At 37.9% G+C, this 21779-nt stretch overlaps 2 protein-coding genes across 3 annotated transcripts; one reads left to right on the top strand and one right to left on the bottom strand.

Moving 5' to 3' along the window:
• The first annotated feature begins 757 nt into the window (after nt 1-757).
• On the top strand, nt 758-7868 carry LOC149673338 (uncharacterized). 2 transcript variants are annotated; one of them, XM_089840121.1, is made up of 12 exons: nt 758-932; nt 1002-1160; nt 1233-1391; nt 1461-1525; nt 1608-1701; nt 4690-4930; nt 5210-5386; nt 5499-5588; nt 5667-5852; nt 5996-6240; nt 6325-6481; nt 7705-7868. In XM_089840121.1, the coding sequence occupies exons 6-12, from the start codon at nt 4720-4722 to the stop codon at nt 7827-7829; spliced, it is 1191 nt and encodes a 396-aa protein (XP_089696247.1). In that variant the 5' UTR covers nt 758-932; nt 1002-1160; nt 1233-1391; nt 1461-1525; nt 1608-1701; nt 4690-4719; the 3' UTR covers nt 7830-7868. The 2 variants fall into 2 exon arrangements, with proteins under 2 accessions (XP_089696247.1, XP_089696246.1); XM_089840120.1 differs by lacking the exons at nt 758-932; nt 1002-1160; nt 1233-1391; nt 1461-1525; nt 1608-1701 and adding an exon at nt 4475-4615.
• A 1182-nt stretch (nt 7869-9050) lies between these two features.
• On the bottom strand, nt 9051-10151 carry LOC149673337 (uncharacterized). Its single transcript, XM_089840263.1, has one exon. It carries the CDS (start codon nt 10149-10151, stop codon nt 9051-9053), a length of 1101 nt encoding a protein of 366 aa, XP_089696389.1.
• Between the last annotated feature and the right edge of the window lie 11628 nt (nt 10152-21779).

Raw genomic sequence — 21779 nt, 5'->3', positions numbered from 1 at the left:
TAATCTTGTAATATACGTGGTTTTTTCATGTCTCTAACACTTTGGTATATTTCTGGTGTTTCTTTATACTATTCAATCACGTGTTAAGAGCATTTAATATCTACAAAAGTTGCGTAATCTTGTAAATTACGTGGTTTTTGCGTGTCTCTAACACTTGGTATATTTCTGGTGTTTTTTTATACTATTCAATCACGTGTTAAGAGCACTTAATATCTACAAAAGTTGCGTTTATCGAATATCCCTGCTAACACATGTTTTTTAAGAAAGACCACCTCAAGAGTAGACGTCAGGGTTGCCATATTGGGCTGGAAAGCAGCCAATTGGGCTTTTTCTCAAAAATATTGGCTTGAAATTGGGCTTGTCGGGGTTTTTCTTTGGCTTTCTGTACTTAAAATACCGCCAATAGGCGAAGATCATTAGAATGCCCAAAAAACTGAGAAATGGTGCTTTCAAACCTTTTGAGCGGCTTATAATTCGTCAATTCATGATTAAATAAAATAGTTTCCTTTTGTCTTGGGTTTTAAAAATGGTGTCAGTATAGAATATGCATTGAAATTTCTAAAAGAAAAACGAATTTCAAATTTTCACGATAAATTTTTGGGCTGGATAGCCTAGATCTTAGGCAGTTTTTGGGCTTTTTTCGAAATACCGTTTGGCTGTTTTTGGGCTTGTTTCCAATTTGATTTTGGCGGGTTGAAGGTTTTCAATCTGGCAACCCTGGTAGACTCCGCGTTAAGTCGGGTCGTTTCTCGAATTCACCGCGGCGTCATTCGATTTTCATTCCTTCGGCGCAAATTGTCCGCGTGCTTCAGCGAAATAAAATCGGGCCTTCGGCTTATTAGGCTAGAATTACTTCAAGCCAATTTTAAATTGAATTTCTTTGCCGTTTCCCGAACATATTAAGAAGGTTGACTAAAACAAAGCGAATTAAAGTAAGAATTTTTTGATTGCATAACTAATTTTGGTTTAAACAATATTTAAATCGTTTCATATTTATATAGCGCAATACTTTTCGATCTTCATTATTTCCTCCCAAATTGTCCGCGTGCTTCGGGCCTTGGCTTATAAGGCTAGAAAGATTTTCAAGCCAATTTTAAATTGAATTTCTTGGCCGTTTTCCGTACATATTAAGAAGGCTGATTGAAGCAAAGGGAATTAAAGTAAGATTTGTTTATTGCATAAATAATTTTGGTTTAAACAATAATTAAATCGTTTCATATTTATTCTTATAGCACAATACTTTTCGATCTTCATTATTTCGTCGCAAATTGTCCGCGTGCTTCGGGCCTTGGCTTATAAGGCTAGAAAGATTTTCAAGCCAATTTTAAATTGAATTTCTTGGCCGTTTTCCGTACATATTAAGAAGGCTGATTGAAGCAAAGGGAATTAAAGTAAGATTTGTTTATTGCATAAATAATTTTGGTTTAATCAATATTTAATTCATTTCATTACTCATATAGCGCAATATTTTTTCGAAGAGATGGATTTTTTCTAAAAGCCTACTGTATACTTCTTTATATCGGAGGTCAGTTATTAGATTTTTGGTTTTCTAGCTAATTAAAATAGGAATTCTTTGCCTGTATTTAAATCTGGTCGTTTGTATTTAGTACCCTCAAATTCAGCATTCTGCTTTTAAATTAACAAAAGCGAGACAAACTTCTGGATTTGGATCCTTTGATTTACGATAGGAGTGAAGTTAAAGTAAGTGATAAATTTATTTGACAAAAATAGCACTGTGGTAAAAGATTTTCATCTGCGCTAGCGTACAATTGTATACCAGCTCGGCTTAAGAATTGGATAGCGTCGCTCGGTTTTGCTTTTGACCCAATTTTTCTATATTTTTTAATTTTTTTTCACAAGTCACTTTTTGTAATATCAACCCGGTTTGCAAAGTAATCCACCTTATTGAATTCCCTACGGACGGAAGTTAGGCTTAACTTGGGATTCATGGGCCGCGTTCAATAGAGCTCACCGGTGTTTCACTGTACAGCAATTTACTGACGTCACGCTGATCAGCGATGTGACACTGAGCTCAGGAAAAAAAGTTTGTTTCGCGTTGAGCCGTTGAGGAAGAGGTGCTAGTTTACGATGGAGGGGACTCGGGAGTACGGGAAGAAATTTGTCTGTCGTTTGCTACAGTACGTTTTATTTCCTTTTGTAGCCAACGACAGACACATTTTTTCCCGTTACTCCCCTCCATGAATCCCGCTCAAAGCGTAACTTCCAGCGATAGGGAATAAGATGGATTTTTCTGTTTTGTGAACCAAGATTGCCCAGACTTTCTAAGCCAACTCCTTTAATGTTAACCCATTTTGCTAAGCCTTGGGAGGGGAATATGGAATGAATTGGGGGGGGGGAGGGAATAAACGGAACCACCTTGGTGACGCTTGTATATAAAATTTAGGTATCTACAGTATACTGCGGCTCTGATGTACAAAGTATCAAAAAGGCAAAGAATTCGGAATGTTACGGCAGCGCTAGCGAAACATTTGGCTGATGTACAACCAACTGAAACATTAGCGGCGAACCAATTTGTCGAGCCATTAGCGAACCAATTTGTCGAGCCATTAGCGAACCAATTTGTCGAGCCATTAGCGAACCAATTTGTCGAGCCATTAGCGAACCAATTTGTCGAGCCTTTAGCGAACCAATTTGTCGAGCCTTTAGCGAACCAATTTGTCGAGCCTTTAGCGAACCAATTTGTCGAGCCTTTAGCGAACCAATTGGTTGAAACTGATGGTATAACAGGTATAGAACATAGTGATGAGTCAGATAACGAAGGAAATGTTTACGGTCATGAATCCAACACTGGTGAAAACTCATCTAGTGATGAAGAGGAAAATGATGAGGGGCTAAAACGTGATTTAAAAGACGGGCTAAAACGTGATTTAAAAGACTGGGTTTTAAATTTTGGCATTAGTCATGCGGCACTTAACGGATTATTGAAAATTTTAAAACCATTACATAAGGATCTACCCATAGATTCAAGGACTATTCTTGATATTCAGAGTCAGGTAGCTGTTAAAGTTGATCATCTTCAAAATGGAGATTACTACCACATGGGACTAATAGAAGGATTGCGGGGAAAACTTAAGTTTGGCTTGCAAAATCAAACTGACTTGTTAACACTACTTTTCAATATTGATGGTGTTCCAGTTTTTAAAAGTTCGAATAGTCAGTTTTGGCCTATTCTCGCCCGTTGCATAAATACGGTTGACAATTCGCCATTTGTGGTAGGAATATTTTATGGCAATGGAAAACCAAAGACTTTAGAATTGTATCTAGAAAAGTTTGTAAATGAGGCTCGGAAACTGACAACTGAAGGATTAGTGTACAATGAGGTTTTCTACAAAATAAAGCTAGGACCTTTTGTGTGTGATGCACCCGCAAAAGCATATTTAAAATGTGTAAAAAACCATAATGGATATTACGGGTGCGACTATTGCGAGCAGAAAGGTACATATAAGGATAAAGTAATTTTTAACGAATTGCACGCCCCACTAAGAACTGATGAAAGGTTTAGAAACTACTCTCAAGTTGACCATCATAATGAGAATATTCATTCCCCATTACTAGCCCTACCAATTGATATGATAACTAGTTTTCCTATCGATTATATGCATTTGGTTTGCTTGGGCTGCACTCGAAGAATTTTAGTTAGTTTAATGAAACCAAAGTCAAGAGTTAAGCAGAAAAGAATTATCATTGATCAGCTGTCAGACAAGCTGCTTAAAATCTCTAAACAAACGCCTGTAGAATTTTCACGTAAACCTCGAAGTTTAACAGAAATTGACCGATGGAAAGCCACTGAATTTAGACAGTTTGTGTTATACACAGGCTTTTTTATATTTCAAGGAATATTACCAGATTATCTTGTGAACCACTTTCAAATGTTGCATTGCGCAATGTATTTATTATGCTCAAAGAGTCCCAAATTAGAACATATTAACTATGCGGAAACACTTCTTGAGTCATTTGTCTCTAGTGCGAGACAAGTTTATGGTAAAAGTATTTATGTGTATAATATTCATAACCTTCTTCATATTGCGTCGCACGCTCGTGTGTATGGAGGGCTAGACAATTTTTCAGCCTTTTCTTTTGAATCGTATCTTGGTCAGCTTAAAAAACTAGTTCGCAGCCCAAGCAAACCTCTACAACAGGTCGTTAACCGACTCGTAGAATTAAATCAGATTGAAGTAATTCCTGGTACGACTCCTAGTCAAAACCATATGAATGTAAAATATGAGCATAATAATGGACCATTATTAGAAAGTTGTAAAGGTTCTCAATTTAAAAAACTTTCGGTAAATGGGTTTACTTTAACCAAAAAAGCTGGCGATAACTGTTGTGAGTTGAAAAATGGCCAGATTGTTGAGGTACATAACTTTATTCTAAGAAATGGCGCAATTTATATTATTGGCAAATATTACAAAGAAAAAGTTGATGCTTACAAATATCCTTGTAATTCCTCGAACTTGGGAATTGTAAAAGTATCCCATTTATCATCTTTAAAATCATGGCCGGCAGGCTGGTTTGCCAAAAAATGTTATTTCATGCCGGACTCTAACTTGTCAGGTATTGCAGTCCCACTACTGCATTTCAACTAAGAGTTGAGGTTTGTGAGAGGAGTTAGCGAACCCTCTAAATTTATTGTGCACTAAAATAACATAATTTTCTTCTAATATCTAGGATATTTGGCTTCAGTGAGCTTGCCACAACATGTTTATGGTCGTAGAGTTCTCGGAAAAATCTGCTACTGGAGACATCGAATGCGGTGTTATTAATAGAGCATGGCTAGATGAAAGTGGGAAAAAATGCTTTTGGCCACCTTATCGTAATGCTGAAAGACTAGTCAAAGCAATATTGAATTCTGAACAACCATCAGAGAAATGGATCAAGTATGGAATAACCAAAGTGTTTTACGAAACAGGTATTATTAAAATTTATCTAATAGCATAAGTACAATAACTTAACATAAGTACGCCGTAAAGTCAATTACCCATAAAATTTAAGCGGAATATGTCACGGTCGTTATAACAATTTGATATCAGTTTATTTCGATTAGAAACTTGTGTAGAATTGGATGGCGTGTAAATCAGATCTTATCCAAAAGCGCTTTATTGGCACATAGTTATTGTACTTAAACTAGCTGTTATACTGTGTCAAGGTGGAGTACTACAATTTAATTAAATAACCTGCAATATATTAGACAATTACAAAATTGCGGAGAATAAGGCAAAAGAATGTGAATTAAAGTCCGATGTTGCAACAGACTGCAATGAAAATGAAGATCAAAGCAATCGTAGGAAAAGGAGAGACCCGCTTAAATCTCATTCCTCTAAAAGGAAGAAAAATGCGCGAGAGGGTGACTTAAGCAGTGATGATGGTATGTTGCTTTCCTTAATCTTAATTCTAATCCACAAATATCACACAAAATACATATGGCTATCTTTGTAAGCGTAATTATCTTTTAATTGAAAAACACATTTTTTTTTAAGATCCTCCGTCAAAAGTTAATGAACCCAGTTTGCCTAGTATACCAAATTTTCCGTTGAACAACAGTCATTCCGAATCACCTTCGGATCCAGGTGTGTAAAGTACTCTTCATTAAAATCATTACCATAAAAATTTATTTTTGAATTCTGACTACAATCCACATTTTGCAGAAAATGGATCACTTAATTCTTCTAGTGAAATAAGTACTCCTTCAAGACCAGCTATCTCCTCTAAAAATGACGAGGATGAAGTTTCAATTCCTCCCCAAAAAAAAAATTTGGAACAGTCAAGACGGGATGATGGACCAGATATAAACCAATCTAGTGACTTAAATCGAATTAATTCTACATCATGTTGTAAGAATATCACTTAGCGTTTAAATAGGAGTATATCGTTTTAAATTACTTTGCCAGGCTGTAATTTTTCTTTAACGATACGCTACCTCTTCCAATTTTCATCTGCTTTTTTAATATATTTTGATTTATCATCTATATAATAGGTTGTAGAGAGCTGATCGATTTAATAAAGCGAGGTCAAAAGCTTCAAGAAGCAACGTTGCGAGAAGTTGAAACCCTTAAATCGCAATCGATGTCGAATTCTAGGATGCTTGATAAAATTGTAGTAGAAAAAAATCCTCAAAGCTCTAAACTCGAAGTTGATCATCTCAATTTACCCCTTGATTCTGAAGAATCTTTAAAGAACTTCGAAGAGTTTATAGTTGATAAAGAAAACCAATTAACAGTGGTGAGTATAATTTTATATACAATAAAAACGGCTTCATTTATGTATAAGCAATTCTAATAACGTACTAATTTTACTGTCTTACAGATTTCATTTCTTGGTGGTTTAGGGGGGAAAAGCGTAGGGGACGGAACTAGAAGAGTTTTGTCTACCCTTTTTAAAGACAATCTTGCTCAACAGTATAATTGGCAAGGTCATGGGAAGCTGCCCTTCAAAGTTTTAATGGCGAAAGATGTAGTAATTAGTAAGTATTAAATTGTACTCTTAACACAACCCGACCAATTATACCTACTTAATTTTGACTTTGGGGATTTTGTAAACCGGTGATTATGGCTTAGGCATTTGTCAAAATAGTAAGAATATTTGTTGATGTTTCCAATTTGAGGATTATGTCCAGCGAGAGAGAATATTTCCAATTGTAAAGTTCATCAAATAAAAACCTCCTATATATTCTTAGGCTTAAAGGGATAATGAAATAGAAAACATTTTTAATGTGCATAAAAACATGACTTTATATCAATATATAATCAAATATAAAAGTTGTGATTTTTGCTCGCTAAGCCTATAACTACATTTTTGCAGAAAGTTCAGCAGATGTAAATTGCTTTAAAAAAATTTATTGCAGCCATGGCTTAATTGAACGTACAAGTACTCCCTCTTTTCTCCTGTCAAGGTTTAGCCCGCTTGAAACCTCGTTAAACTTAACTTCAGCGTTATTTATGGAATTCATTCATGAAGATTTAAGCCGATTTCATAAATTAATTCCAAAAATAACGCTGAAATTGAGTTTAACGGGGGGTGAAGGGTGGTGGACCTTGACCGAGGAAGAGAGTGAGTTCAAGTCATTTTCAGCGGCCCCTGATTGGTCGCAATAAGTTCCGTTCTTTAAAGAAATTTGCATATTCAGAATATTCTACAATGTGGAATTAGGCTTAGCGAGCTAAAATCTCAATTTTAAAAATAAATTATATATAACGATAAATTTTAGAGAAGTTATATTGATGTTTTGTGCATATCTATAACTTTTCTATTTCATTATCTTTTTAATTAACTAGAAAAACCCTGCAATCGTTAGGCCTAACTAGAAAAAACCCTCCAATCGTTAAGCCTAACTAGAAAAAACCTCCAATCGTTAAGCCTAAGTAGAAAAAACCTCCAATCGTTAAGCCTAAGTAGAAAAAACCTCCAATCGTTAAGCCTAAGTAGAAAAACCCTCCAATCGTTAAGCCTAAGTAGAAAAACCCTCCAATCGTTAAGCCTAACTATAAAAACCCTCCAATCGTTAAGCCTAACTATAAAAACCCTCCAATCGTTAAGCCTAACTATAAAAACCCTCCAATCGTTAAGCCTAACTATAAAAACCCTCCAATCGTTAAGCCTAACTATAAAAACCCTCCAATCGTTAAGCCTAACTAGAAAAAACATCCAATCGTTAAGCCTAACTAAAAAAAAATTATTACCTTGAAGGTGCTGTTCGTTCAAACTACAATTTCAAGAAGGCACAGGAGAACGAAATCGAAAATGTAATAAAGGAGTGGTTGAAACAGGCACGTAACAGGCTCAACAAACAAAAAGGCAATAGTAAAAATTAAAATGGAAATGACTGCAAAAAATAAATTTTGAAACCACAATTTATGGCTCTAGTATTATTTAAAATGTAATATTTAAACTATTATAAGGACGCTGTTTGGGCGCGTGATGGTTTGAAGATTGGGCGCGTGATGGTACGAGGTTTGGGCGCGTGATGGTACGAGGTTTGGGCGCGTGATGGTACGAGGTTTGGGCGCGTGATGGTACGAGGTTTGGGCACGTGATGGTACGAGGTTTGGGCACGTGATGGTACGAGGTTTGGGCACGTGATGGTACGAGGTTTGGGCACGTGATGGTACGAGGTTTGGGCACGTGATGGTACGAGGTTTGGGCACGTGAATTTACGATGTTTGGACACGTGAAAGTCCGTTACTAGGACACGTGAACGTCCGATGATAGGACACGTGAAAGTCCGATGATGGGACACGTGAAAGTCCGATGATGGGACACGTGAAAGTCCGATGATAGGACACGTGAAAGTCCGATGATGGGACACGTGAAAGTCCGATGATGGGACACGTGAAAGTCCGATGATAGGACACGTAAAACTCCGATGATAGGACACGTAAAACTCCGATGATAGGACACGTGAAATTCCGATGTTAGGACACGTGAAATTATGATGTGCATACACGTGGAAGTATGATGTTCGGACACGTACATTATTGAAGTTTTTACACGTGAATCTATGTTTTTTGAACACGTGAAGAATACGTTTATACGGTGTTATTAAACACGTAAAAAAAGGTGACATAGCAAACGTTATTATCACGTTTTTGGTTCACGTTATTTCAAATAGCCCTAGATCACGTGTAGCACACGTGGTTTTGCTACCTGGGATATACGCAATTGCAGCCACTCAACCGGGTACAACCCAGCGTGATTAAACTTTGGTCAAGCTCAGAGAACCATTGTCGTCCACTTTGTTTTAGACCATATAGTGCTTTCTTCAATAGTAATACATCGGTTTCTCTGTCAGGTATTTCGAGTCCTTTGGGTTGTCGCATGTAGACCTCTTCATTTAAATGCCAGTATAAGTATGCACATTGAACATCCAAATGGCGATGTGACCATCCAAGACAAGTTAAAAAAATCAATAGTAGTAACCGAATGATGGTAAAATTGACTACAGGTGCATAGGTGTGTTGATAATCGAATCCGTAACGCTGTGCGAAGCCTTGAGCTACTAATCGAGCCTTGAATTTGGCTATTTCTCCACTGGCTTATCGTTTAAGAACATATATCCACGTACAACCAATTATTTTTCTATTCTCCAGTGCGGGAATAGCAGTCCACACCTCTCTTTCTTGAATGGTGTTGTATTCCGTTTCCATGGGCCTTTTCCATGAGTCACTCTGTGGACTCTGCATTGCGTCCTCAAAAGAAGTTGGTATTTCTACGCAATGAGCTTCCATATTTTCTGACTGTTGTTGTTCTTCTAAGGGTTGTGATGTTATCAATGAGCGGTTTATAGGTCGAAAAGAAAACTTGTTTTTGTCGTCTGCATCATAAGGTAATTTGTTTAACGTGAAATAGCGTCGTAGATCAAGTCTTGAACATAACTTTTGTTTTTTTTCATCATAGTAGTAAACGTCGACATCTCCTGCGGACTCTCCCTTTTTCTGTTTATTTTCCACTCGTGTCCATCCAGGTGGTAGTCCCCCCTGAAGCTGTTTTTCTCGTTCTTGTCGTTTGGTCAGTCTATCAATCACGGGTCGAGCTTCCTCAGTTACAACGGGTGTTGTTTTATTTCGTATTTCAGCGGTTTTGCTTCTAGTAACGATAGGAATAGGAATAGGATCTCCATTTGCTTCAACAAATTGCTCATCTTCACTTTCCGGTACTTCTATTACAGTTTCTTGTTTTGGCCAGCATTCATTATAATTATAAAAAATGACTTCATCATCATCATTAATGTTCTTCAGTTCATTTAGCCCCAACTGATCCTCTTGGAACTGGACGTGCTTTGATTCTACTACTTTTCTTTCCTTCGGAAACCAGATACGGTATCCTTTCGTTTTGAATGAGTAGCCAACCATAATACCAATTTTTGCTCTATTCCTGAATTTATTTCGATGTGGTTTAGGTTTATGTGCAAATGCTAAACATCCGAATTTCTTTAAGTGACGAACAGATGGCTTCTTTTCAGCCCATCTCGTCTCTGGTACGTCTTCATGTAGTTGAGCATGTGGTAAACGATTAGATAGGTATGCAAAAGTACAGGCAGCTTCACCCCATAAGTATTGAGGTAACTGAGATTCTTCCAATAACGTCCGGATGCCATCAAGCAAGGACCTGTTATACCTTTCGGCAACGCCGTTCATTTCTGGGGAATACGTATTGGTACGTTGGACTTGAATCCCTTGTTTCTTACAGGTGTCTTCAAAATATTTCGCAACATACTCCAGGCCGTTGTCCGTTCGTAGTTGTTTTAGTTTTCTACCAGTTTGTCTTTCCGCTCAAACAAGATATTCTTTAAACTTCTCGAAAGCTTCGTTCTTGTGCTTCATTAAGTATACCTTGACATGTCGAGAATAGTCGTCAATAAATGTTATTATGTACTTGGCTCCCCCCAACGAAGCAACGGGGGCTGGTCCCCAAACATTTGAATGAACGAGTTGAAGTATATCAGAAGACTGTATACCTTTAATAGCCGATGATTTTGCTTTGGTTGCCTTGGATACCTTGCAGGGGACGCATAAATCGAATGTAGTTGTTGGCTTCGGAATTCCAAGGACCAATTGTTTTGAGATCAGTTGCGTAATTCTTCTAGGATTAGGATGTCCAAGTCGTTTATGCCAAAGGTTTATATCTTCTACAGTGTTGAGATTGCATTCTGCGTGTCGTTTTTCTCGTCCTTTCCTTGCTTGTGATTGTGATACATAGGGTAGATCCGTTCTAGTCACAGCTTCTACCAAATATAAGTTGCTGTCTGAATCTAACGTCGCTTTCAGTACCAGATCATGGTTCTTGGCGTAGACTCGTATGATACCACCCTTTATGATTGACTTGAATCCAGTTTCATCTATTAGTCTTGCGGATATAAGGTTTCTTGTGTATAGTGGAACGTATATGACGTCTCTAAGAATTAGCCGCACTTCTCTATTATTGAGCTGAGATGATAATACCACGTCACCTTTCCCAACCGCCTTCCTTGCGCAATTGTTATGGGTGTTACGATATCATAATAGTTATATAGCCATCCCTTCGTATTACAAAAATGATGCGTTGCGGCAGAGTCATACACCCATCCTTTAGTTAGTGGAGATTCGTTTCATTTAAGTTAATTTATTTAGTTAAGAAACAAGTTAAATCTTTAGTACAATTATCTTCTTTAGTTACACTAATAACGGGACCAATATCGAGAGCACCTACCGGCATCGGGTCAATACTAGGAAACTGACTTTTGTACAATCTAAAAATCTTTATTACACGTGGCATCCCTTATGGTGCATGTGGATAGTGGTGCATGTGGATAGTGGTGCATATGGATAGTGGTGCATATGGATAGTGGTGCATATGGATAATGGTGCATATGGATAATGGTGCATATGGATAGTGGTCCCATGTCAGTGTATACAATATGTCTATGTCTCACCAACAGAAAATATTTCTAGTCAAAGCGGAAATACGTCACAAAAGAGAAAGTTAAAAACAAATGTAAAAAAGAACACAAAAACCTTAATTGATTGGTACACTTCTATAGCCAATGACTTTCTTTGCCTCTCTTCTTATTTTCGTTTTTGCGAAAGTTTTGAAAATGAAATTGATGACAACGAAAAACTACAGATGCTTCAGATTTACGGTAAAGTAGTGTATTCCAAAATTAAAAACACAATTCCGACAAGAATATCCCGCAAAGTCTTTGAGCTCAAAGTCGAACAACCTGCCAAATTCACAATGAAGTATGAGCGGTCACTTTTAACGATCGGGGGTGGATGCATCGGTGAAATTTTGAAGGTTGCGAAGAATCGCTTGATATATAAACGGCGAAGTCTTTCACCAAGGCAGCTGAGAACTTCAAGGATACTATATTGGTGCTGTATGAACTATAGAATGAATCAAAGTGAAAAAAAGAAAATTCGTTTTTCTGGCATCAGGCGTAGAGATCGTGGAAGCCTTTTTTTGCCAAAGTACGAATTTCATCCCTACTTAAGGCTTTTAAATAACAAAATGAGGGAAGTTTTAACTCTCGAAGGCATTAAAAAGCATGGACGAAATATAGCTCAAGTATGTATATTAACCTATGTTGAAATTAATTAATGGGCAAGTTATTGAAACTTTTCCGCTTAAAGGCAGCAGCAGATATTGTCAATGAATGCAGGGGCCTGCAAGAGACATTCGCCAATGCGTGCAGTATTTTATTTCCAAATCAAAGGAGAGAGGATCAAATTACTTTTCATAAAGAATGGCAACGGAAGATGTTGCACGCTACCACCAACGAGGTTATAACAGCTTGGGATTCAAAAATGTCAGAAAAGGAGAATAAGATTCAAAAAGGTTAAGCATCATTACGAGACACTTTATTCGTGGAATCTGCAAAATCCAAAGAAACGTCTACAGCAAAGAATCAAAGTAGAAATAAAGATCTGAAAACTTTTAATAAAAAGGTCGTAGGAAAAGACAATCAAAAACAAGTGCGAAAAGAAAGAAAAACCTAAACCAAACACAGAGAAACCTTAAAGAAAAAGCAGTGTTCAACCAATCGTCACGACACAACAATAAACAGTTTCCAAAACAAGGATGAGACAAGAAAAGTGGAAGAGGGGAAAACTACCAAAGGGCTAATAGCTGGAAATAAAAAAGATCTGATGAAACAGGGAAAGTCGGGTATGTCTTAAGTTGCCAAAACGGTAACCCCATCGATCCTTGGAGAAATGGAATCCAAGAAAAGGAAGCGTGTTAAGCCGAAACATTTGCAAGACTATGAAACAAACTAGTGAAAGCCATAAAGTACATGTCCTGCATATCAAGGTTGTATTCTACTATTGATGAACATTAACTAGTCTCAACTATCCTATACATATGTTCCTATTTTAAAGAGAATTCACAGTTACCAGTATTAAAATTCGTTTAACGTTATTGTTATTTGTTAATAAAACCAAAGCTACGTGATAAAATAAATACTATGTGATAAAACTAGTTTCCAAACAATAAAAACATTTCACAGATTGTTGGCAAAATTCTGCTTTACATATAATGGTGCGTCTCTATATCCTTTGCCCGAATGATGGTGACCATGCACGTCTTCCTTGGTAAAGCTTTTCTGGCATACGCAAAATTTAAACTGGTGATTTTCCCATTTGCGTTAAACTTGTATTGGGAGAAAAGGCTTTCCACAGCACTACCATTCAGTCTATTTGGCATAAGATAATACCTTGGATATTTCTTTGTGAAGTAATTGGCCAGCCCTTTAAATCCAAGGTAGGTCCCATGTCTATAAATATGTACTTGCTTTTAAAAGTCTGGTACTAATCGATGAAGGTACGTAACGTTAGAAACCATTATCTTTATACCTGCCACGACAGAAATTCCTTCCCAGGATACATACAGTTGAACTTAGCGTCCCTACCTTAAAATAATATTTGTAATGAAGGCTATCCCAAGCACCTATCAATCCGTCGTCTGACACGACAAACAGGACATAATTCAGCTTTATTGTTTAAATATAATTCAGGACTTGAGGGTCGAATTATGATAATAGGTTCTAAAATGGGCTGAGACAATTGTTTAAGGGTCTGAACTTTATTTTGGGTTTTTACAAAAACCTTAAACCAAACCTATCAAATCCACCCGCCGCTGGAAGACGCTGCTTCGTCTCTATAGTAAGCTGATGATCTTCAAGGTGTAATCAGACTCAGTAAACGGTTGCTGCTAGTTTTTATACGTCCTGAATTATTTTAAAAACCCAAGATTTATTTTTAAACAAGAAAGCTGAATTATGTCCTGTTTGACGTGCAACACGCTAGGGGTTTGCACACAGAAAGGCTATTCTACCTTTAAGATCTAGTAACCACTGTTTGAAAAAGTCCAAGCCATCTTCAATATTTTTCATAACTGGGTCAGTCATGGAATATACCTTTGATTTGTATAACATTCCATTTTCAAACAGCAAGTTACAAGCTTTTAAATAAGCATATGTTTCCTTGGTTTCTTCACAATCAATGGGGGATCATTATTGTCAGGATTCACATGTTCAAGTAATTCCGCCAGTACATCATCTTGCCATTTTAAGACATTACGATGTCCAACCTAATATACCATTATTTAAAATTTACCTGCATAATTTTAGCTGGCTTGACGTTCAATTTCGTCCATGAATCGCGAATTATGTACGATTGCAGCAGTTTTGGAACATACCGGGGAACATCTTCATCTCGCCTTTTGTCTTCTCTTTTTTTTCATTTCAATTATAGCATCCCATCCAAATGTAGTACCGTTGTTTTTAAACGATCTGCTTCCATTTTGTTTAGATGCGAAAAGGGCGTTAATTAAATTGTTAAGCTGTCAACAATGGAAATTACGATATAAAACAGTTCTACTTGACCTATGTTTAAGACAAAATAAATACCTGATGTGAAGGACACATAATCCAATATATGTTGTTGTTCAAGCGAAACGGATTCTTAAACCATGGCGTTACTTCGATATTAATATCTTGATTCACAGGGTTAACTTTAACACCATATGCTCATGAGAGATTTTGCGTAAGTTTCATAAGACTCAAATTTGAGCTCGCACCATTACACAAGAGGGCAGACACTTTGAAATCGACAGCGTGGAGACCACTGAGAACATCAAATAGGCAAGCGGATATGAAGTGGCTCTTTGTTGAGCTTACAGACGCAAAATAAGGGCAGATAATATCATAGTCTGATGTTAGATCGCGCCACAAAAACTGCAACATATATCCAGCTTTAGGTAGTGTTTCTTCATCCGTCAGTTGTTCATATATGTCATCCAAGGTTCCAAGTTGATGCGCTGACATCGCCAAGCCGGTTATTTTGTGGGACTGCTATTCCAGGCTACTTTTGGTGCTACGTTGACTTCGTTAAATATTAATATTCCATCACACATTGGTTTTTTAAATCCTCTCGCCACTAGTTCCTTGACGTAATCGTCATAGCATTCTTTTTGAAGTCTTAGTCTTTCCATATTTACTCCAGGTTCTTCATAATTATGTTTCATGCTTGATTCCACAGTTTTCCAACATGGAAGCTTCAATATTTTAAAATTCTGTAATGCCAAGTGCGCCGCTTTGCTTCGACGTGCAATTGCTTGAGCAATACGAAATTTTATCGCACTCCAGCGATTTCCTTTATGTCCAGGTTCTAAATTTATCAAAATATTTGATTGCTTGTATTTTGTAAGAAACCGTAAACCAAAGAAACTTACCATTACGTTCTTTAAGCCATACTTCTCTTAGAGTTGTCTTAATATCTGTGTCGGTTTCAGTGTTTGAAGGTAATTCAGAGGTAACCTTTTCCATTTCTCCCTTGAAGTCTTTATTTACAATCTTAGTTATTGCCAACACTTGACCATGCTTCTTATCATTGAGGTACAAATCCAATTTCTTGCATTTCCTTATCAATTTCTCATTAGATTTGAATAAGCGATGTTTTCCAGCTCTTAGCTTTTGATGCCTAACTCTACGAGTTCGAGGTGAAAGAAATTTCATTCTGTGAGTTGATGTTGGAGACGTCATGCTTTTAGGAGTAGACGTTTGGCTACTTTGAGTGGTTTTCCCTTTTTTCATCCTGTTGGCCGCTTACGTTTTGCAGTACCTAGATACGTAACTACAGTTACTGCATGAGTAAATTCCAGTTTGTATTTCCATCAAGGCCGCATTCGTTGGTGGTTTGAACCATACTAACAGTCTTTAGAAGCAAAGCGCTCCATCGGGTATTGAATAATAGCGACATTCTGTGGTGTAAAAGGAAGGTTCTTGACATTTGAAATTGCATCGACAGTTAGACCAGGGCAAATATAGAAATATTCTTCCAAGACGCCTTTAAACACATCCAAAGCTATTTCTTCGGAGATAATTCCGTCTTCAACTAACTGTTTTTTTGCTACGAGGCCCTTAAAGATAATGAAAACAGATGCCATTCCATTTTCATCTATAATCACTTTAATAACTTCCAATCCAAATTTAGGTATAAGATGGTCCTTACGCGAGACTTCCAAATAAGACTGAGAAATATTGTTAATTGCATATACAAACCATTCAAAATCAATTAAATCTGACAAAATGTACCTTGGTATCACGATATGCAGTCTTAATGGTACAACAAATTGAATTTTTCTTGACATCATCAGTATACAGCCATGATTTGACCAAATCAAATACATAGTTTTCAGCCAAGCCATTATTAGAAGATGAAGAACCCGCATGTAGCGCCTATTTAAATTTACTGACATGTTAATTCAACCCCTACACGTAACCTAAACCTAAAACCGTATCTCAGTCGTATTCTCCCCCTGATTTGTTTCGTCAAATGTGGCTTGACAAAACAAATAGGGTCTAACTTGAATATGTAAACAAACTTTAGTAAAAAAAAACACGAGTAGCTAAAAGTGCCCCTCATTTTAGGGTAAAGAGAATCTTGAATAGCAATATTTTAGAAAGGGATCAATAATTAAGCTAATTATTAAGAACTTGGATTAGGTAAATATGATTTGGTGTCAAAAAAACTATAAAATTTAGTAACATTTTGGAAAAGGTGGCAATTTCTTCGGTTGATAATAACAAAAACAGGCGCATAGCCGCTCATAACAAAACAAGCGGCAAAGGCTTAACTTACCACTACAGTTTCTTCTATTTTACGCTTTTTTGTCGGATACTCGCACACTGTAAGACTACTCGAAATACAGCCGAAGCTTCTTTTTTGCTGTCGTTCAAGTTTTAAAACGGTTTGGACAAATTTATTTGCGCTATCTTTAATATAAAAATTACACTGCGTTTCTACGTCAACCATAGACGCGATTTTTCTTTTCGACGAAGATCGCAGCCACCGGAAGTTTAGGAACGAAAACCAAGAAGTATAGATACCACTACAATCTACTGTAAAGTTGTATGTCCATCAACAGGCTAGTCCTTTCAATGCGCAACGATGAAATCTTGTTGTTCGTGATTTTTATCATTAGCTCTATGGCCAGTTTCGTACTTCCCCCCGAAGGGGGGTTATATTATGAACTCCTGGCCCTGTATTGTCTTTCAATGATGTGTGGAAATATAAATAAATGGAAGATCACTACGCTTATATTCAGAATTTTAACAGAACAGAACTTAATGTGTTTGGGCCCAAGGCTCGGTTTAAAACAAAGACATACCTATTACTCTTTGTAGTCACTTGGTGGCTCAAATGTGTTCAGAATATGAGTAGATTGCCAATGTTTTAATGATAAGAGTCGCCTGGAGAAAATGAATAGTTAAGGTGGTGTTTTTCGGTGGGATATGCATACCAATTTTGAATAATTTGTTTTTTATTTCTATTTCTTTTGCAAGCGCTTTTAATAAGATCGGGAATACACTTTTTGAAACCAATAATTATTTCAAATGAGTAAAGCCATTGTTATGGTGATATGATGAGATTTGGAAGATGTGGTAAACAGCCAGTAGTGTCACTAGGGTTTCAAATTGGTTTGGGAGGGGCTAAATCTGGGCAAACTATTTAGTAATTATTATAAGAAATTAATACTTCTATTTTTGCGAAATTTGATAGTTATAAGATAAGCATTAATGAATTTGAAAGAGGTGGGTCGATGAGGAAGGAATATCTACCTCGTTTGACGCACCGAGTAACGTTACAATTGTAACTACACCCCTTTCGTTAAGAACCATTTTAATAAGATAGCTCCTTCTGAAAGATTGCTGGCTAGAATTGGACTTGGTTAGGTTTCCGAGGTGTCGTTTCGAATCGTACTTGGTAAAATGTCAGGGATACCAGGTCGAATTGTACTTGATGAATTTTTCATTGACTTCTCTACTTTATCTCCTTTGAAGATAAAGATAAAAATTATCAATAGTTTACACTGTAATGACCGAGGGGTCGGTCATTCATGAAATCCCGTACGCTATCCGTGAAATCCAACTTAAGAAATCCAAAATCAATACTGATTTCGAAATAAATAAAAATCCAAAATGAGCAACGAAATTAGAAAAGAAATCATAAAATCAGTCAAAAAATTAAAAATTAGCAAAGAAATCACGAAATCAAAAGTGAACTCACGAAATCAGAAGTGAACTCACAAAATCAGTAAAGAAATCGTAAAATCCATTACGAAATCCAAAATCTAAAGAAATCTGAAAATCAGAGGAAATCACGCGAAAAACCTAAAAATCCAGCGTAATTAAGGGAAATATCGCAAAATCCGTCGAAATCACAAAAAAATAGCACAATCCGACGGAATCACGGGAAAAATCTCAAAATTAGTTGAAATACATTGGATTTTATCGAATTCTGAAATCAAACGAAATCCGACGAAGTCAAACGAAATCCGAAAAAATCAAGTTGGATTTCCCTTACAAGCACAACGTGGTAAAGAGTTTAAAAAACCTGATAGGGCCTTAAGTTGGTATATTCGACGGTGGATATTGGCTTACTTCCTCTATTTAATTTCATGTAATCCTTGTATGTAATAAACTCTTTATTTCGTCAAGCAATTTAAATGAAAATATATCACTAACAGGGATCAAAGCCCAAGCCTGATCTTTTAATCCGAGGTTGATGGGAGTTCACATGTTAAAGGACCGTGTGATTTCTCGGTACGAGAATAACCATTTTCCCGAGGAAAACTAATAAAAATAATTAAGAAAATAAAAACGTATCGTTTATTATAATTACTGAAATATACCAACCGCTTGTTCCGAAACATTGTAAGATATATTTTACGTCTATGAAGATTCTAGCAGGATCGGGGGTTATTCTATTTTGCTTTATACTATTTTACGAGTTTATATGGGAATTTATTCTAGAATAATCCATTGTTTTTCCCCAAAGCAATTTGTTACCAGACTTTATACTTAAAATATTTTGAAGAGCATACGTGATTCAGATATTTCAATGTATTTTACCACTCGAGAAATTTTCTCAAGATGTGTAACACTTGATTTGATAAAATAATTGTAATACCTTCCTACCGCTCGATGTTCACGTTTTCAACTATTTAAAACTATGAAAACCTTATCTTAATCGAAATTAAAGGTTAATATCCCTTTAAATAGAAACTTGACATATACTACAGTCGTATAACATAGTTTTAACATGAATGATTATTCCAGGAAATCTTAAATCTACTTTTAATTTCAGCAACTTATTAGAGATCTTTAACTTCAGATGCTACCCTTCACAGTTTTAGATATGAATTCCATATGTTTAAATTATTAATTTATCCGTGAGAAAGGTTTTGTAAGTTTATTGTAAATGTTATTTTATTATAACTTTAAATTTTTCACATCAGTAGAACCAAATCATCTACTCCCTCTATCAATGTCTTCGAGATACTTAAAATAAGAAATGATATTATTAACATGCCTAAATTTAGGAAATGTTACACTTACTTCGACCTCCTCTAGATCAAGGTATGCTATTTTCTCGAAAACCAGTTCGGCGATTCTCATACGTTGCTTAATTTCAAAATCAGTTTCTCCAAAAATTAAAAAAAAATACTCCAACATTTTCTCGATAATAATGATCGATTACAACCCTCCCCCCCACAATGAAAAACATGGCAGACGTACGGACGGACCAACAAGTGCATGCATATAAGACGGACGGGCTAACCGTTCCCAACACACGCGCGCCCGCTAGAAACGCTGGCGTCGGCTCGGAGACTATAAAAGCGCACACCTGAGAGAAAATCAGGGACTCGCCTTTGGGATTGACTGAGGGTTGACACTGACTGAATAAGGCAAGCGCCCAAAGTAGTAGAAGGTTCGGTAGCCGGCTGCAAAAGCTAGTCCGTCCATCTCGGTGAAAAGCGAAGAGAGACTAGGGTCGAAAAGACCGAGCCCTTCGCTCTAGCCATCCTACCTCCCGCACTATAAGTATCGCGTGCTCCTATTTTGTATTTAAGTTGAAATTTGTAAATTGTGAATAAACCTCGTCTGACAAACATACATCTAGTCTAGTCATTCCTACCCGTGACAACTGGTGGAGGCGCCGAGCATCGATTTTACCCAGCCACTCATGAGCTATTCTTACGATTCCATGACCGAATCGTATACGTCTCCTGACTCTGCACGATCCCTCGCCGATCTCTCAGATTTTAAGCCGGTAATCGCCGTCACCGCGATTGGCCCGTCTCCTGTCGTGCCGACTTGTGTCGCTCCTACGGCAGACGAAAACCGCCGCTCCCGTCGAGGTCAAACTCCGGAGTTTTACGGACTCCTCCCCAATCGCCGCCAACGGAAAAGCACTTCGGTGCCTGTCATGGCAACTCCCGCCGAAATCGCTGCCACCATTGCGACGGCCCTACAGGCTTTAAACTTCCAGAAACTAGAAGTGCCGAAATTTGATCCTGAGTCGCAGGACATTACCGATTTCCTGCTGCTATTTGAACAGAGCACCAAAACAAAACCAGCGATGATTTTATCAATCTTCTCCCTACAACACTGCTAGGAAAAGCCCTCTCATGGTATTCGGCCAGACTTCGGAGTCTCAACGGTGCTGCACGAACATGGCTTCAGTGGAAAGCACACCTCACGGCAGAATTCGCTCGCTCTAGCATGGCGATATTTAACGAACTCATGGCCCACAAGCAGACCCCAGGTCAGGATCCCAATGCCTATTACCGTTCTGTAATTTCCCTTTGTTCCCTGGCCAACCCCGCAATGGAGGAGACCGAAAAGGTCAACCAACTTCTACGAGGGCTTCTTCCCAATCTCCGAGATAGGCTCATTTTAACATGTCCCACCTCCACCTCAGATTTCTTGGAAAATTGAGATTAATCTCAACCGTTCCGGCAGCGGATACCATTACCTCCGAATCACGCCTAGTAGAACTCTTCACAACAGTTTTCAATTCGACGAGAACCCCCACCCCTCGATGCCTGTTCTACTGCATGACTCCAGCGCTGACAAGGATAATCAATACCACGAACTTCGGAACGACCCCCGTTCCCTTCGTGAGGAAGTTGCGTCACTCCGACGCGAAGTTAAACAACCCAGGAGTTCTTCATTTTACCCTGCTTGCTATACGTGTGGCCGTACAGACCATCTGGCTTCGTATTGCCGCCAAGCCCGTGGAAATTCGTCGTTCGACCACCATCGTAGTGCATCCCCAGGCCAGGGCGGCCAGCGCTCTTCGTCCCCGTGGGGCAGTTCATCACACAATAACCAACCTCGCAACCGCAGTCCTTCGCCATATCGCAACCAGACTAACCAACAACGATACCGTAATCAGTCTCCTCGCTCAAATCCCTCGGGAACGGAGGTACCTTTCCGTCTTCTTCAGAGCCCATACCCTTGCTCCTTAGCGCACCACACAAATTAATACGCATTCCTGCCACCATCCATGATACCACACTCGATGTCATCATTGACTCCGGAAGCAGAAAAAATATCATAATGCCAGAACTCGTACAGCAACTTAATCTCCTAACTACCCCACCTGGCACAATCCACCTTCAAGGAGCAGACGGGAAAACTATTACACCCACTGGGCGCACGGTTTTGCCGCTGAAAATAGGGAAAACCACCTATGCTCTAGAAGCACTCATCGTACAAAACTTCAAATGCGACCTACTTTACGGGTTATAATTCTGCGAAACCAGCAACGCCGAGATTAACTTCCGATCTCGTTCGATTACCCTGGGTACTTCCGAATTCCCACTCTCGAACGATCGGTCGGGTTACGAATTCAAAATCTGTACCTTGGAAGACACTACCATCCCACCTCGTTCGAAGCCCTTCTTGGAGTCAGCATCCCAGGCCAATCCGATACTTTCTT

The sequence above is a fragment of the Phalangium opilio genome, unplaced genomic scaffold (genome assembly GCF_054372755.1).
Source record: "Phalangium opilio isolate 3A_F unplaced genomic scaffold, DU_Popi_V2 ptg000053l_1, whole genome shotgun sequence".
In the NCBI taxonomy this organism is placed as follows: domain Eukaryota; kingdom Metazoa; phylum Arthropoda; class Arachnida; order Opiliones; family Phalangiidae; genus Phalangium; species Phalangium opilio.
Note: the sequence above shows the minus strand (reverse complement) of the source record. Positions and strands in the feature narration are given on the sequence as shown.

Coding starts and splice junctions, on each gene's coding strand:
- LOC149673338 (XM_089840121.1), top strand. CDS start 4,720: ATGTTTATGGTCGTAGAGTTCTCGGAAAAATCTGCTACTGGAGACATC. Junction 4,931..5,209: donor CAAAGTGTTTTACGAAACAG/GTATTATTAAAA, acceptor GCAATATATTAG/ACAATTACAAAATTGCGGAG. Junction 5,853..5,995: donor AATTAATTCTACATCATGTT/GTAAGAATATCA, acceptor TCTATATAATAG/GTTGTAGAGAGCTGATCGAT.
- LOC149673337 (XM_089840263.1), bottom strand. CDS start 10,151: ATGAACGGCGTTGCCGAAAGGTATAACAGGTCCTTGCTTGATGGCATC.